This window comes from Nelusetta ayraudi, unplaced genomic scaffold (assembly GCF_046127955.1).
Source record: "Nelusetta ayraudi isolate G7.1 ecotype Tasmania unplaced genomic scaffold, CSIRO-AGI_Nayr_v1 ptg000122l, whole genome shotgun sequence".
Taxonomy (NCBI): Eukaryota; Metazoa; Chordata; class Actinopteri; order Tetraodontiformes; family Monacanthidae; genus Nelusetta; species Nelusetta ayraudi.
This window is the reverse complement of record NW_027466172.1, coordinates 748,252-765,506: the sequence shown is the minus strand read 5'-3', so window position 1 is coordinate 765,506 and position 17,255 is coordinate 748,252. Positions and strand designations below refer to the sequence as shown.

At 43.3% G+C, this 17,255-nt stretch overlaps 1 protein-coding gene and 1 long non-coding RNA gene across 4 annotated transcripts; both read left to right on the top strand.

Annotated features, from left to right (window-relative positions):
• The first annotated feature begins 1,188 nt into the window (after positions 1-1,188).
• On the top strand, positions 1,189-4,533 carry LOC142904155 (uncharacterized). Of its 3 annotated transcripts, none has more exons than XM_076050085.1 (8): positions 1,189-1,312; positions 2,125-2,643; positions 3,049-3,116; positions 3,197-3,286; positions 3,480-3,636; positions 3,938-4,045; positions 4,147-4,204; positions 4,301-4,533. In XM_076050085.1, the coding sequence occupies exons 2-8, from the start codon at positions 2,278-2,280 to the stop codon at positions 4,450-4,452; spliced, it is 999 nt and encodes a 332-aa protein (XP_075906200.1). In that variant the 5' UTR covers positions 1,189-1,312; positions 2,125-2,277; the 3' UTR covers positions 4,453-4,533. The 3 variants fall into 3 exon arrangements, with proteins under 3 accessions (XP_075906200.1, XP_075906201.1, XP_075906199.1); XM_076050086.1 differs by lacking the exon at positions 1,189-1,312 and adding an exon at positions 1,629-1,736 and having other exon boundaries at positions 3,938-3,964; XM_076050084.1 differs by lacking the exon at positions 1,189-1,312 and adding an exon at positions 1,629-1,736.
• A 458-nt stretch (positions 4,534-4,991) lies between these two features.
• On the top strand, positions 4,992-5,816 carry LOC142904154 (uncharacterized). The gene is made up of 2 exons (XR_012929351.1): positions 4,992-5,438; positions 5,498-5,816. It is a non-coding gene; the product is annotated as an uncharacterized LOC142904154 (long non-coding RNA).
• Positions 5,817-17,255: the final 11,439 nt, after the last annotated feature.

Genomic DNA, 17,255 nt, shown 5'->3' with positions numbered 1-17,255 from the left:
GAAACAAAGTTAAGAATGTCGACTTAAAAGAAGCCTGCAAGCTTTAACTGTTGTCACCGTAAACTAATGCACCACAGACGTATCAGTATTAAGAACAAAAAAAAAAACAAAGGTGAGTTGCCTTTCAAAGCCGGAATACGGATATGACATTCGCACAGTCACAGACACACAGGCAGTAACGCCTTTACCGATATTGGTCACGTTTTATTCCAGAAACTCTTGATATATAATTTCTGTTTCAGTGTTGCCAACTCTTCATCCAGGGAAAGTCGCTATTGGCTGTCCTAAAAGTCAGTCAGTTGTTTTTCAATGCGCAGTATCGTTGCCTCGTTAATTAGTGAAGTGGTTTACCGCGGAGAAGTTAGTTTGAAGTTGGACATTCAAGCTCTCCTGCACCTCAAGGTGCGCCAGCCACTCATTTCAAGTGAACCCGTATTGCAGACTTTACAGTAAACAAACGAAGACAGAAGACAGCTACAGCGTGTACTGTCTTCCTGTTTTCAAAATAAAAGTGTATGCTATTTAATCAGAATCAGAATACTTTGTTAATCCCAAAGGAAATTTTGTGCATTTTTTTTTTTTTTAAAGAGATACTGTGTGGAATACAGAGAAACGTATCAATATGTTACAACACTGGTTTTGATTAATAATATCACATGACCTAATAGATATTGAGCTAAAATGTTAATATTTGCATATAACAATTATGAATGATTTGAAAATGTAGGGGGAAAAAAGACCAATAGGTGTGTCTCAAGCAGTCAGTGGAGTACTATGATCCCAAACAGAGTTTGAGTCATTTGATCATATGACCTAGAAGCATTGAGCTAAAATGCTAATATTATATATTCAATTTTATTTATATATATATAAAAAAAAAAACATACTGCATATTAACAGATTTAAAATGTAAAAATAAGAGGTGTGTCTCATGCAACCAGTAGGGTACTATGATCCTACACTGATTTTGAGTCATTTGAGGATATGACCGAGAAGCAGTGTTGTAACATATTGATACATCTCTCTTTATTTCCTTTAAACACAGTATCTCTATTTTTAAAATTTCTGCACACATTCTTTTCTCGGGATTAATGAAGTATTCTGACTGATTAAGTACCCCATACTTTTTGAAAAAAGGAAGACAGTACACGCTGTAGCTGTCTTCTGTCTCCGTTTGTTTACTGTCATGTATGCAGTACGGGTTCACTTGAAATGAGTGGCTGGCGCACCTTGAGGTGCAGGAGAGCTTTTCCCGGAGCGAATGTCTGTCGAAAGTCTGTCGAATGTCCAACTTCAAACTAATTTCATCGCGGTAAGATATTTGGCTAGTTTGAGCCTCACAGCCGCTTTTATAATTGTCACATATCTTTGGCTTTTAGTATTAATCACCTTATTTCAGGGGATTGTTGTTGGAATACAAGTTCATTTTGGAATTAAGGGTGGATAAGTGGCTGAGGCTGTGTGAGTGAAGTGCAGTGATTTATTTTAGTGTGACAATGAATACACCTTTACATTACATCCCGCTCTGTAAGCAAGGGTGGGTTCAGCGTGCGCGACTCATATGCTGCCTGGTCATGGAGTGGTGAGGGTCTCTTGCTCCTCCCCTTGACTGCAGCTGCCCAAGATTGGCTGAGCAACGCGCGGCCTTTGACTACTTTGGGGCGGGGCTGAGGCTTGTGGCAGCACCCGCTGCTCGCTGACACCAGAAACAGCTGATGAACGATACGTGATTTCATGTCAGTCTCCAAAATACCAGAAAAGTCTCCAATAACACGAGGGAAAGTCGCTAGATTTGTCTCTAGTCACTTTTGACAAAAAAAAAAAAAAAGTTCCCACGGGGAGTTTGAAAGTCATCGGATTTCTCGAGAAAGTCGCCAAGTTGGCAACACTCTTCAGTTTCCCAAAATTCATACAATTTTCTAAATTACATTATTATTTTATCAGTGTAATTTTCCCCCCAAGAAAGTGATTTAATGTGAATACAATTAGTGCATGTACCAAGTAAATAGAAAAGTAACGCAGTGCCAATACTTAAGAGTAGTATATACAGAAGTGCACCTTAAATTGTTATCTCAATCCCAAGTTCTCATACTCTCCTCTCCTCTCTCCTCTCCCTTCCTCCAGACTCGTGTCCCCACGCCAGTTTTCTACCATTGTGTCCCTCACACTTTTTTCATAAAACTTTGTCCCACAGCAGCCTATTAACTTGAAATAAGTAAAAAAAATACCAAAGTAGAGTAAAACTACACCAATACAACACGATTAAAACATTAAAATATGTCTAGTATGACAGTAAAGGTTTTTAAAGGAAAGGAGTGGAGGGAAGTGGTCTCCACGCTTGAAGGCGCAATTACCAAAATGATCGATAAGACTGGCACACCAGCAGCGACAGCCGCTCGCACGCCCACCGCCACACCCACACCGCCGCCTTCTCCACTCGCTCCTGCAGTGCCAGAGTCCAACTACTCGCATCCAGCGGTGGACATAGTGAATGGAGGATGCTGTGGCTTTGTGACTCCGCAATTCTTTGACAAGCAACCTGCCCCAAATCTCTATATGGGACAGGCTCCTCCTATCATCAGCCAGCAGCCTCTGTACAGTCACAATGGCATGCTGACGCAAGCTGGGTACATTCACAGACAGGTAAGGTGATAAGCAATGTCCAAAAAATATGGTCATAACAATTTGCATCAAAAAGTAAACAAAGTAGGCACTATGACCTATGACAGTCAAGTATTGACAGCACAGGAGGCCTGCTGGCCGTTGGTCCCACACAAATACAATTAACTGACATGTCCGGCAAAAAAACGACCAAAAACATTGTATTGTAAACGCTTTAAAAAAGAAAATGTGGATATGTAGGTAAAAATTTACACCACGTCCCCCGTAAGACTGAGCCCCTCCCCTTTTTTCCTTTTTTTTTTTTTTTTTTTTTATTATCACCTGAGTGCCTCGCTAAAAATTAAAAGGGTCACATTGACACTTAGTGGACACATATCGCCATTGCAGCCTTTCTGATCACCCACTCTCTTGTCTATGTGTCTTTAGTACAACAATGTGCCAGTGCTTGGATTCCCGCCACGTGCAGACCACAACATTAATCCCGTTGGATTCCTGTGAGTTGGAGGCACACAGATAAACTTTTAGGAATGTATGCCTTAACAAAGTCACTGTAACGTCCCTGTCACCTGTGCAGAAACGGAAATCTGATGTACCAGATGCCAGCAAATGTTTTTGCTCCACCTGACATTGCCACAGCTATTCCACTGAATATGTGCATACCAAAGTAAGTGTGACCTGTGCTTTTTGGGAACAAAATGTAACTTGTCTTATCTCTATAGAGCAGACCAATAATGCAACTTCATTGTCATGAAGCTGGATGATTTTTGTAATTCAGGGTGGTTGTATGGATTGTACTTGAATCAATACCATTTAATGGAACATGTAGCTTATATGTGTGTTGGTCTGTTTCTTGGCAGTTACACACAATGTTTTAACAAGCCTGATGAAAACCATCCTTATATCAAAAAACCACTGAATGCTTTCATGATCTTCCGGAAAGAGCAAAGGCCAATTGTGATGGCCGAGCAGAAGATCAGGGACAGCGCTACCGTTAATGCTATTGTAGGCCAGAAGGTGAGTGCTGCTGATCTGTGTGTCACAGAAAGTGCACATAAACATTTTTGCTCATAGTCCCATTTCTAGTTTGTTAAGGCGTATTGTTGTCCATCAGCCTCATCTTTCGTGTTCAAATTTCATGGATTGCAGTTTTGTGTCAGCAATAAGTGATTGAAAGAATCTGCAGATTATTACAAAACTTGTTTCAAGTATTTAATTGCCCTCTTATGTCAAATCAATGGTTTAAAAAAGTCATTTACTGGAATCAGTTTCGTAGAAGGAAGAGTGATACTGATTGGACTCTGTTGTCTATTCACAGTGGAAAAGTCTGACCAAAGAGCAACAGGCAAGATATTATAAAGAAGCCGAAAAAGAGAGACTCCTCCATGCACAGAAACACCCAAACTGGTCCTCCAAATACAATTATGTATGTAAACCAGTAAGGCTGTCAAAGTGATAGTTCTGTATTGTTGAGCAAGCTATTGCTAGACTTTGTTGTTTTTGTGGGTTTTTTTTGTTTGTTTGCAGGGGAAAAGCAAAATGAAGAACAAGAAGAATAAGGAGAGGGCCCTGACTGATGATGAAAGTGAGATTTATTTGGGTTATAATGCCAAACATTTCTGTTTGGTACCTGGAGAGTGGTGCTTTACTTCATCTATCTCTTCATCTATTTTTGTTCCAGAGCCGATGGGCATGTGTGTGGCCGAACCTTTCACAGCTCTTGTGCTCACTTCAGCGCCAAGTCAAAATCAAATGATGTTGATGGAACACCCCAATCATCTGGCTATGCCAACTCAGTCACTCTTCCTGAGACATCCAAACAGTTTTTCATGAGTTTTCAGAGCAACGTGTTCCAATACCAGCAGCTGACGCTAATGTCAGAGCAATTTCAATGCATTATATTCTAGATAAATATATTTTAGATAAACTACTGAATGACACGCCATCATTAAATCAGCAAGCATAGAACTTAACAATTTCAAATTCACAATGATTATTTAATTTTAGGAATTTGCTACATGTATGCTGTGTATGTTTGCATGGGAGCATGGCATTGGTCCGACCTCCCATTAGTCCGACCTCTCATAGTCCAGCAGTAGGAGTTCGAACTAATGGGACGTCCTCATTAGTTCGAACTGGACTAGTTAGCAATAGTCCAGCTCTCCGTTCCTACCGTTCACAATACACCAATTCAGCCAATACATCTGTCATATAAACAGTTAAAATGAATTAGAATAACAAAACTGATAAGATCTCCTCGAGGGACCTCCCCGCCGGATTGCTGGCCGGCCCCGGTTGGGCGCATTTTCTCTGCGGCGGTGCGTCGCGACCGGGTCGGATTGGAAAGGCCCGGGGGGTCGGGGGGGGGGGGGCGAAGGTGGCTCTCGTTTTCAGTCGCTAGCTTTACAGCACCCCTCCGCCCGCACCAGTCGCCGTTCGCTCGAGCCATACATCTCTATTATTAATGGCATGTTCCTGAATGGAGAGACATATCAGATCTCAGAGAAGTTGCGAGAAATGGGTGCCCAACTTCTCAGATGTTTATATTGTTTCTCTCCAGTCACCCAGCCTGCTGAGCAATGAAAAGCCCGACGTCGTATAATTATTTACATAATTTTCTTCATATGGTCTTGACCTGTCAATAATACACACGTGAAAGAAGATGTGCAGTTAATTGTGTTTCACCAGCGAGGAGCTGTCGTTACGCACGACCTTTACGCCCTGTTGCGCGCTCATTATAATGTCCAAACTGTCCAGAATTAAACCTTGACACTCATATTGAAAATCAAACTTTACAAACAAAACACGGTAAAGGGCACGTCATCTCTCATGTGTGTCTCACTGACAGGCGGCGAGAGAGAGAGGGAGGGAGAGAGAGAGGGACAGAGAGAGAGAGAGAGAGAGAGAGAGAGAGAGAGAGAGCGCTTGTCAGAAAGTAGCGATGTCATTTCTCAACTTATTTCTCAATGTACCTTGAACCATGACCTTGTCTGGATAAACAACACCCCCGTTTGCTCAACAAGCTAGCTCACATTCAGAGCCTCTTCCCTGCTCCCATAGCTGCCAAAACAACAGCTTGCTATATTATTGTTGTTCTTTTTGACAGTGTACTTGTATGTCTGTATGGCTGTCTTCCAAGTTTGTTACACTGGGTTGTATGGACGTCTGGCCTAGGTAGCAATAAAGTTGAAATCAGACAACAAAAAAATCTCACAAGTCTCTTGTAGTCATATACCAGGAAGAAAACAGTGTACGTGATTGTGAGATGTTTTTAAAACATTTTCACATTTTTGCTTTATCTAAATAAAGCAGCAAACCATGTCATGCAGGCTTAAGAAATACAAATAGGTTGCTGCAATAATTTCCTTCAAGAGTTTTATTTTCAATTGTAATCATAAATTCTAGACTTATGATTCCTTTTAACAAAGTAGGTTTCACTTTTGTAAAACAAAGTCCTGTGTGGCACACACACGCTAAAATAGTACTTCAGCACCATGGACAGCAGTCCAAAGCATTTCAGGCTTCATTTTTATATTTAAGTGAGTGTTATCATTTAAACCATACCGATGGACGTCAGCGTTCAACAGCCATGGTCCAAGGATTTCCTGCACTTCATTTAGATGCTTCCCTGTGCTAACAAAATATTGCATCTGAAAATACTAAGACAAAAGGTACAGAATAACAGCGGAGCATTTCTAAATCGTTTCGTGTCTGATTATAATTGCACTAAAATAACCTGCTCTGTGACTGAGTTTGTTCTTTTTTTAACAAAAGATTCAGAGTTAGTTATTTAAGTGTAGACAATATTTACAGTTCCATTAAATAGCACCTTTTATTTACTTTGACAATTAAAACATAAAGGTACGCAAAATGCAATACGAATTTAACAATTCGCACCTCTTTAAATCAAGTTTCAAATTTTAGTTAGAAAATAGAGTTTTATGTTCGAAAGATGAAAATAACGTGTGCGTTGTCCCAGCTGAGTGAGACCACACGATAATATTTAAAAGACTGGGTCTCGCTGTGTCACTGAGGCTGAGCTACAGCGTCTATTCACAGGCGCGATCCCACTACTGAGCGGTACGGGGGCTTTGACCTGCTCCGTTTCCGACCTGAGCCGGTGCACCCCTCTTTAGACGACCTGGTGGGCGCGGGCTCTGACGGGCTTAGACTGACACATCTCTAGTTACATTTGTCAACAGTCACACGTTTACATTTTGTTATCTCACATTTCTTCCAGAACAATAATGATGTCCCCCCCCCCCCCCCCCCCCCCCACCAGCCCCCGCCCTTTCCTTTCAGCCGCAAGGCCCTCCTTCAGCGGAGTGTCAGTGAGAATCACTTTTGTTGATTTTCTTTAGTTTGTGAGCCAGTTTTGTGGGATCAGATTATATGGCCAAATATCCTCTAGTGCAGTTTGGTGGGCAGAGATTGGATGACTGGATAAACACAGATTGGTAATCGACAAAGGCAGGTGTCGGGTTGGTGCTTGGGACCAGAGGTGTTTGGTTGATAACTTTCAGGTGATTCCTGTCACCTGAAAATAAGCCTGAATGTTCGGTGGTGTTGCAAGAAGATGATGCATTTGACACAACTCCAGACATGTTCAGATTATAAATGTTTTCCTTCCTTACAAAGTTTAGCACTGCATGTGGACCAAAACAAACTGACCCTGCAAAATGAAGTAAATGTGAAATATGTAAAGGGCACCAGTAACCAGAACAGCAACAATAGGGATCAATATCTGACTTCATGTGAATTTTATGTCTAGAATGTTTCCATCTGATCATTGGGGCGGTGTTGATGACGTCGTTGCTTCTTTCATCCAGAAGGAGGCAGTGTTGGATAGGCGTACCGTGTGGTTTATGGCGTTCCTTCATGAAAAAACTGAACATAAAGCGACATCAGTTAGTTTGATGCCGCAGCGAGACGTAGCTATACAGTGTGAGTTGTCCCAGCTGAGTGTTGGACAGTGGACAGAGTATAAAAAGACTGGGTCTCGCTGTGTCACTCAGGCTGAGCTACAGCGTCTATTCACAGGCGCGATCCCACTACTGAGCGGTACGGGGGCTTTGACCTGCTCCGTTTCCGACCTGGGCCGGTGCACCCCTCCTTAGACGACCTGGTGGGCCCGGGCTCCCCCAGGAGCACCATATCGACACCGAACTTAGCGCGGACACCCGATCGACATAGTCCAGTGCAGCTCAGAGCCCCTGAGCTCAAGCGATCCGCCAGCCTCAGCCTCCCGGTAACTGGGATTACAGGCACACGCCACGGCGCCCGGCGAGAGGACGCAGCATTCGGAGAGGGTTTGGGATCTCACCTCAGTGACATCATCAGCGAGTGCCTCTGAACAACGAGCAGCTGCAGCAAATAAATCGAGTCACCGTTTCAAGTTTTTCCTCTGACTTCACTTGTCAAACGCAAATGTTTTAGGCAATTATCTTGAGTTATCTACAGTTTCCATGGTCATTTTCTTTTTCACGTCAAGAGTTACACATATTCAAACCGTTAAATTGCACAATGCAAGGGAGGATGTCGCACTGCAAAAAAATTCAACAAGAATCTGTTGTTGGAACAATTCAAGTTTTTTGACATTCAAAATGACAGTATTTTATTTTATTCCATTTTATTCATTCATTTATTTTTTATTTTTTTTAGAAAAGGGACTGAATTACTATTAAACTTGAATACTTGAACAGTGTGGTACTATCAGTCTCAATTCTAACAACCGAAAAAGGATTTAACAACCATTGAATTTAACCCAATTTAGCCTTATTTCTTGTCAATCCAGATATTGCTGGTTAGACTGACACATCTCTAGCTACATTTGTCAACAGTCATCAGTCTGTCCTTTTTCCTGAACTCCTTTTGTCTTGGGAAGTTTACATTTTGTTATCTCACATTTCTTCCAGAACAATAATGATGATTTTTTTTCCCCCCCTCCCTTGCCCTTTCCTTTCAGCCACAAGGCCCTCCTTCAGCAGAGTGTCAGTGAGAATAACTTTTGTTGTTTTTCTTGAGTTTGTGAGCCAGTTTTGTGGGATCAGATTATATGGCCAAATATCCTCTAGTGCAGTTTGGTGGGCAGAGATGGGATGACAGGATAAACACAGATTGGTAATCGACAAAGGCAGGTGTCGGGTTGGTGCTTGGGACCAGAGGTGTTTGGTTGATAACTTTCAGGTGATTCCTGTCACCTGAAAATAAGCCTGAATGTTCGGCGGTGTTGCAAGAAGATGATGCATTTGACACAACTCCAGACATGTTCAGATTATAAATGTTTTCCTTCCTTACAAATTTTAGCACTGCATGTGGACCAAAACAAACTGACCTCCGCAAGATGAAGTAAATGTGAAATATGTAAAGGGCACCAGTAACCAGAACAGCAACAATAGCGATCAATATCTGACTTCATGTGAATTTTATGTCCAGAATGTTTCCTTCTGATCATTGGGGCGGTGTTGATGACGTCGTTGCTTCTTTCATCCAGAAGGAGGCAGTGTTGGATAAATCGCACCGGGTGGTTTATGGCGTTACTTTCTGAAAAAGATGAACATAAAGCGACATCAGTTAGTTTGATGCCGCAGCGAGACGTTGCTATACAGTGTGAGTTGTCCCAGCTGAGTGTTGGACAGTGGACAGAGTATAAAAAGACTGGGTCTCGCTGTGTCACTCAGGCTGAGCTACAGCGTCTATTCACAGGCGCGATCCCACTACTGAGCGGTACGGGGGCTTTGACCTGCTCCGTTTCCGACCTGGGCCGGTGCACCCCTCCTTAGACGACCTGGTGGGCCCGGGCTCCCCCAGGAGCACCATATCGACACCGAACTTAGCGCGGACACCCGATCGACATAGTCCAGTGCAGCTCAGAGCCCCTGAGCTCAAGCGATCCGCCAGCCTCAGCCTCCCGGTAACTGGGATTACAGGCACACGCCACGGCGCCCGGCGAGAGGACGCAGCATTCGGAGAGGGTTTGGGATCTCACCTCAGTGGCATCATCAGCGAGTGCCTCTGAACAAGGAGCAGTTGCAGCAAATAATCCGAGTCACCGTTTCAAGTTTTTCCTCTGACGTCACTTGTCAAACGCAAATGTTTTAGGCAATTATCTTGAGTTATCTACAGTTTCCATGGTCATTTTCTTTTTCACGTCAAGAGTTACACATATTCAAACCGTTAAATTGCACAATGCAGGGGCGGATGTCTCACTGCAAACTACAAGAAATTCAACAAGAATCTGTTGTTGGAACAATTCAAGTTTTTTGAGATTCAAAATGACAGTATTTTATTTTATTTCTATTTTTTTAGAAAAGGGACTGAATTATTATTGAACTTGAATACTTGTACAGTGTTGTAATATCAGTCTCAAATCTGACAACCACAAAAGGATTGAACAACCATTGAAATTGAAGACAATTTAGCCTTATTTCTTGTCAATCCAGATATTGCTGGTTAGACTGACACATCTCGAGTTACATTTTTCAACAGTCACCAGTCTGTCCTTTTTCCTGAACTCCTTTTGTCTTGCGAAGTTTACATTTTTTTATCTCACATTTCTTCCAGAACAATAATGATGATTTTTTTTTTTCCCTCCCTTGCCCTTTCCTTTCAGCCGCAAGGCCCTCCTCCAGCGGAGTGTCAGTGAGAATAACTTTGGTTGTTTTTCTTTAGTTTGTGAGCCAATTTTGTGGGATCAGATTATATGGCCAAATGTCCTCTTGTGCAGTTTGGTGGGTGGAGATTGGATGACGGGACAGGGACAGATTGGTAATAGTCAAAGGCAGGTTAGTGCGGGAGCCTGTAGATGTAGGGTTGGCGCTGGGGACGAGAGGTGTTTGATTGGTAATTTTCATGAGATTCCTGTCACCTGAAGATAAGCCTGAATGTTTAGAGGTGTTGTAAGTAGATTATGCATTTGACACAACTCCAGACATGTTCAGATTATAAATGTTTTCCTATCACTTATTGTTCCTCATCCAAGATTGAGACACAGAATTAATATAACTCTCCAGGCGTCCATACACACTTCTGTCCAGAGGTTGCAGCCTTTGTGAGCAACTGGCTGGAAAAGAGAGCATAATTGTGGTGTGCCCTTTCATTGGCTAAAATTAGTCAATCAATGTACAGACGTGCAAAATAATGTTGTCACTGCTAGAATCTCAATGTTTAGCATTGCATGTGGACCAAAACAAACTGACCCCCGCAAGATGAAGCAAATGTGAAATATGTAAAGGGCACAAGTAACCAGAACAGCAACAATAGCGATCAATATCTGACTTCATGTGAATTTTATGTCCAGAATATTTCCTTCTGATCATTGGGGCGGTGTTGATGACGTCGTTGCTTCTTTCATCCAGAAGGAGGCAGTGTTGGATAAATCTCACCGGGTGGTTTATGGCGTTACTTTCTGAAAAAGATGAACATAAAGCGACATCAATTAGTTTGATGCCGCAGCGAGACGTTGCTATACAGTGTGAGTTGTCCCAGCTGAGTGTTGGACAGTGGACAGAGTATAAAAAGACTGGGTCTCGCTGTGTCACTCAGGCTGAGCTACAGCGTCTATTCACAGGCGCGATCCCACTACTGAGCGGTACGGGGGCTTTGACCTGCTCCGTTTCCGACCTGGGCCGGTGCACCCCTCCTTAGACGACCTGGTGGGCCCGGGCTCCCCCAGGAGCACCATATCGACACCGAACTTAGCGCGGACACCCGATCGACATAGTCCAGTGCAGCTCAGAGCCCCTGAGCTCAAGCGATCCGCCAGCCTCAGCCTCCCGGTAACTGGGATTACAGGCACACGCCACGGCGCCCGGCGAGAGGACGCAGCATTCGGAGAGGGTTTGGGATCTCACCTCAGTGGCATCATCAGCGAGTGCCTCTGAACAACGAGCAGCTGCAGCAAATAAATCGAGTCACCGTTTCAAGTTTTTCCTCTGACGTCACTTGCCAAACGCAAATGTTTTAGGCAAATATCTTGAGTTATCTACAGTTTCCATGGTCATTTTCTTTTTCACGTCAAGAGTTACACATATTCAAACCGTTAAATTGCACAATGCAAGGGAGGATGTCGCACTGCAAACTACAAGAAATTCAACAAGAATCTGTTGTTGGAACAATTCAAGTTTTTTGACATTCAAAATGACAGTATTTTATTTTATGATATTTTATTTTATTTATTTATTTCGAGAAAGGGGGCTGAATTACTATTAAACTTGACTACTTGAACAGTGTGGTACTATCAGTCTCAATTCTAACAACCGAAAAAGGATTTAACAACCATTGAATTTAACCCAATTTAGCCGTATTTCTTGTCAATCCAGATATTGCTGGTTAGACTGACACATCTCTAGCTACATTTGTCAACAGTCATCAGTCTGTCCTTTTTGCTGAACTCCTTTTGTCTTGGGAAGTTTACATTTTGTTATCTCACATTTCTTCCAGAACAATAATGATGATTCCCCCCCCGCCCTTTCCTTTCAGCCACAAGGCCTTCCTTCAGCGGAGTGTCAGTGAGAATAACTTTGGTTGTTTTTCTTTAGTTTGTGAGCCAGTTTTGTGGGATCAGATTATATGGCCACATATCCTCTAGTGCAGTTTGGTGGGCAGAGATGGGATGACTGGATAAACACAGATTGGTAATCGACAAAGGCAGGTGTCGGGTTGGTGCTTGGGACCAGAGGTGTTTGGTTGATAACTTTCAGGTGATTCCTGTCACCTGAAAATAAGCCTGAATGTTCGGCGGTGTTGCAAGAAGATGATGCATTTGACACAACTCCAGACATGTTCAGATTATAAATGTTTTCTTTCCTTACAAAGTTTAGCATTGCATGTGGACCAAAACAAACTGACCCTGCAAGATGAAGCAAATGTGAAATATGTAAAGGGCACCAGTAACCAGAACAGCAACAATAGCGATCAATATCTGACTTCATGTGAATTTTATGTTCAGAATATTTCCTTCTGATCATTGGGGTGGTGTTGATGACGTCGTTGCTTCTTTCATCCAGAAGGAGGCAGTGTTGGATAGGCGTACCGTGTGGTTTATGGCGTTCCTTCATGAAAAAACTGAACATAAAGCGACATCAGTTAGTTTGATGCCGCAGCGAGACGTAGCTATACAGTGTGAGTTGTCCCAGCTGAGTGTTGGACAGTGGACAGAGTATAAAAAGACTGGGTCTCGCTGTGTCACTCAGGCTGAGCTACAGCGTCTATTCACAGGCGCGATCCCACTACTGAGCGGTACGGGGGCTTTGACCTGCTCCGTTTCCGACCTGGGCCGGTGCACCCCTCCTTAGACGACCTGGTGGGCCCGGGCTCCCCCAGGAGCACCATATCGACACCGAACTTAGCGCGGACACCCGATCGACATAGTCCAGTGCAGCTCAGAGCCCCTGAGCTCAAGCGATCCGCCAGCCTCAGCCTCCCGGTAACTGGGATTACAGGCACACGCCACGGCGCCCGGCGAGAGGACGCAGCATTCGGAGAGGGTTTGGGATCTCACCTCAGTGACATCATCAGCAAGTGCCTCTGAACAACGAGCAGCTGCAGCAAAGAAATCGAGTCACCGTTTCAAGTTTTTCCTCTGACTTCACTTGTCAAACGCAAATGTTTTAGGCAATTATCTTGAGTTATCTACAGTTTCCATGGTCATTTTCTTTTTCACGTCAAGAGTTGCACATATTCAAACCGTTAAATTGCACAATGCAGGGGAGGATGTCGCACTGCAAACTACAAGAAATTCAACAAGAATCTGTTGTTGGAACAATTCAAGTTTTTTGACATTCAAAATGACAGTATTTTATTTTATGATATTTTATTTTATTTATTTATTTTGAGAAAGGGGGCTGAATTACTATTAAACTTGACTACTTGAACAGTGTTGTAATATCATTCTCAATTCTAACAACCGCAAAAGGATTTAACAACCATTGAATTTAACCCAATTTAGCCTTATTTCTTGTCAATCCAGATATTGCTGGTTAGACTGACACCTCTCTAGTTACATTTGTTACCAGTCATCAGTCTGTCCTTTTTCCTGAACTCCTTTTGTCTTGGGAAGTCTACATTTTGTTATCTCACATTTCTTCCAGAACAATAATGATGATTTCCCCCCCCCCTCCCTTGCCCTTTCCTTTCAGCCGCAAGGCCCTCCTTCAGCAGAGTGTCAGTGAGAATAACTTTTGTTGTTTTTCTTGAGTTTGTGAGCCAGTTTTGTGGGATCAGATTATATGGCCAAATATCCTCTAGTGCAGTTTGGTGGGTAGAAATGGGATGACTGGATAAACACAGATTGGTAATCGACAAAGGCAGGTGTCAGGTTGGTGCTTGGGACCAGAGGTGTTTGGTTGATAACTTTCAGGTGATTCCTGTCACCTGAAAATAAGCCTGAATGTTCGGTGGTGTTGCAAGAAGATGATGCATTTGACACAACTCCAGACATGTTCAGATTATAAATGTTTTCCTTCCTTACAAAGTTTAGCATTTCATGTGGACCAAAACAAACTGACCCCCGCAAGATGAAGCAAATGTGAAATATGTAAAAGGCACCAGTAACCAGAACAGCAACAATAGGGATCAATATCTGACTTCATGTGAATTTTATGTCTAGAATGTTTCCTTCTGATCATTGGGGCGGTGTTGATGACGTCGTTGCTTCTTTCATCCAGAAGGAGGACGTGTTGGATAGGCGTACCGTGTGGTTTATGGCGTTCCTTCATGAAAAAACTGAACATAAAGCGACATCAGTTAGTTTGATGCCGCAGCGAGACGTAGCTATACAGTGTGAGTTGTCCCAGCTGAGTGTTGGACAGTGGACAGAGTATAAAAAGACTGGGTCTCGCTGTGTCACTCAGGCTGAGCTACAGCGTCTATTCACAGGCGCGATCCCACTACTGAGCGGTACGGGGGCTTTGACCTGCTCCGTTTCCGACCTGGGCCGGTGCACCCCTCCTTAGACGACCTGGTGGGCCCGGGCTCCCCCAGGAGCACCATATCGACACCGAACTTAGCGCGGACACCCGATCGACATAGTCCAGTGCAGCTCAGAGCCCCTGAGCTCAAGCGATCCGCCAGCCTCAGCCTCCCGGTAACTGGGATTACAGGCACACGCCACGGCGCCCGGCGAGAGGACGCAGCATTCGGAGAGGGTTTGGGATCTCACCTCAGTGACATCATCAGCGAGTGCCTCTGAACAACGAGCAGCTGCAGCAAATAAGTCGAGTCACCGTTTCAAGTTTTTCCTCTGACGTCACTTGTCAAACGCAAATGTTTTAGGCAAATATCTTGCGTTATCTACAGTTTCCATGGTCATTTTCTTTTTCACGTCAAGAGTTACACATATTCAAACCGTTAAATTGCACAATGCAAGGGAGGATGTCTCACTGCAAACTACAAGAAATTCAACAAGAATCTGTTGTTGGAACAATTCAAGTTTTTTGACATTCAAAATGACAGTATTTTATTTTATGATATTTTATTTATTTTGAGAAAGGGGACTGAATTACTATTAAACTTGAATACTTGAACAGTGTGGTACTATCAGTCTCAATTCTAACAACCAAAAAAGGATTTAACAACCATTGAATTTAACCCAATTCAGCCTTATTTCTTGTCAATCCAGATATTGCTGGTTAGACTGACACATCTCTAGCTACATTTGTCAACAGTCATCAGTCTGTCCTTTTTGCTGAACTCCTTTTGTCTTGGGAAGTTTACATTTTGTTATCTCACATTTCTTCCAGAACAATATTGATGATTTCCCCCCCCCCCTCCCTTGCCCTTTCCTTTCAGCCACAAGGCCCTCCTTCAGCAGAGTGTCAGTGAGAATAACTTTTGTTGTTTTTCTTGAGTTTGTGAGCCAGTTTTGTGGGATCAGATTATATGGCCAAATATCCTCTAGTGCAGTTTGGTGGGCAGAGATGGGATGACAGGATAAACACAGATTGGTAATCGACAAAGGCAGGTGTCGGGTTGGTGCTTTGGACCAGAGGTGTTTGGTTGATAACTTTCAGGTGATTCCTGTCACCTGAAAATAAGCCTGAATGTTCGGCGGTGTTGCAAGAAGATGATGCATTTGACACAACTCCAGACATGTTCAGATTATAAATGTTTTCCTTCCTTACAAAGTTTAGCACTGCATGTGGACCAAAACAAACTGACCCCCGCAAGATGAAGCAAATGTGAAATATGTAAAAGGCACCAGTAACCAGAACAGCAACAATAGGGATCAATATCTGACTTCATGTGAATTTTATGTCTAGAATGTTTCCTTCTGATCATTGGGGCGGTGTTGATGACGTCGTTGCTTCTTTCATCCAGAAGGAGGCAGTGTTGGATAGGCGTACCGTGTGGTTTATGGCGTTCCTTCATGAAAAAACTGAACATAAAGCGACATCAGTTAGTTTGATGCCGCAGCGAGACGTAGCTATACAGTGTGAGTTGTCCCAGCTGAGTGTTGGACAGTGGACAGAGTATAAAAAGACTGGGTCTCGCTGTGTCACTCAGGCTGAGCTACAGCGTCTATTCACAGGCGCGATCCCACTACTGAGCGGTACGGGGGCTTTGACCTGCTCCGTTTCCGACCTGGGCCGGTGCACCCCTCCTTAGACGACCTGGTGGGCCCGGGCTCCCCCAGGAGCACCATATCGACACCGAACTTAGCGCGGACACCCGATCGACATAGTCCAGTGCAGCTCAGAGCCCCTGAGCTCAAGCGATCCGCCAGCCTCAGCCTCCCGGTAACTGGGATTACAGGCACACGCCACGGCGCCCGGCGAGAGGACGCAGCATTCGGAGAGGGTTTGGGATCTCACCTCAGTGACATCATCAGCAAGTGCCTCTGAACAACGAGCAGCTGCAGCAAAGAAATCGAGTCACCGTTTCAAGTTTTTCCTCTGACTTCACTTGTCAAACGCAAATGTTTTAGGCAATTATCTTGAGTTATCTACAGTTTCCATGGTCATTTTCTTTTTCACGTCAAGAGTTACACATATTCAAACCGTTAAATTGCACAATGCAAGGGAGGATGTCGCACTGCAAACTACAAGAAATTCAACAAGAATCTGTTGTTGGAACAATTCAAGTTTTTTGACATTCAAAATGACAGTATTTTATTTTATGATATTTTATTTTATTTATTTATTTTGAGAAAGGGGGCTGAATTACTATTAAACTTGACTACTTGAACAGTGTTGTAATATCATTCTCAATTCTAACAACCGCAAAAGGATTTAACAACCATTGAATTTAACCCAATTTAGCCTTATTTCTTGTCAATCCAGATATTGCTGGTTAGACTGACACCTCTCTAGTTACATTTGTTACCAGTCATCAGTCTGTCCTTTTTCCTGAACTCCTTTTGTCTTGGGAAGTCTACATTTTGTTATCTCACATTTCTTCCAGAACAATAATGATGATTTCCCCCCCCCCTCCCTTGCCCTTTCCTTTCAGCCGCAAGGCCCTCCTTCAGCAGAGTGTCAGTGAGAATAACTTTTGTTGTTTTTCTTGAGTTTGTGAGCCAGTTTTGTGGGATCAGATTATATGGCCAAATATCCTCTAGTGCAGTTTGGTGGGTAGAAATGGGATGACTGGATAAACACAGATTGGTAATCGACAAAGGCAGGTGTCAGGTTGGTGCT

Coding starts and splice junctions, on each gene's coding strand:
- LOC142904155 (XM_076050085.1), top strand. CDS start 2,278: ATGTCTAGTATGACAGTAAAGGTTTTTAAAGGAAAGGAGTGGAGGGAA. Junction 3,287..3,479: donor CTGAATATGTGCATACCAAA/GTAAGTGTGACC, acceptor GTTTCTTGGCAG/TTACACACAATGTTTTAACA. Junction 4,046..4,146: donor GGTCCTCCAAATACAATTAT/GTATGTAAACCA, acceptor GTTTGTTTGCAG/GGGAAAAGCAAAATGAAGAA.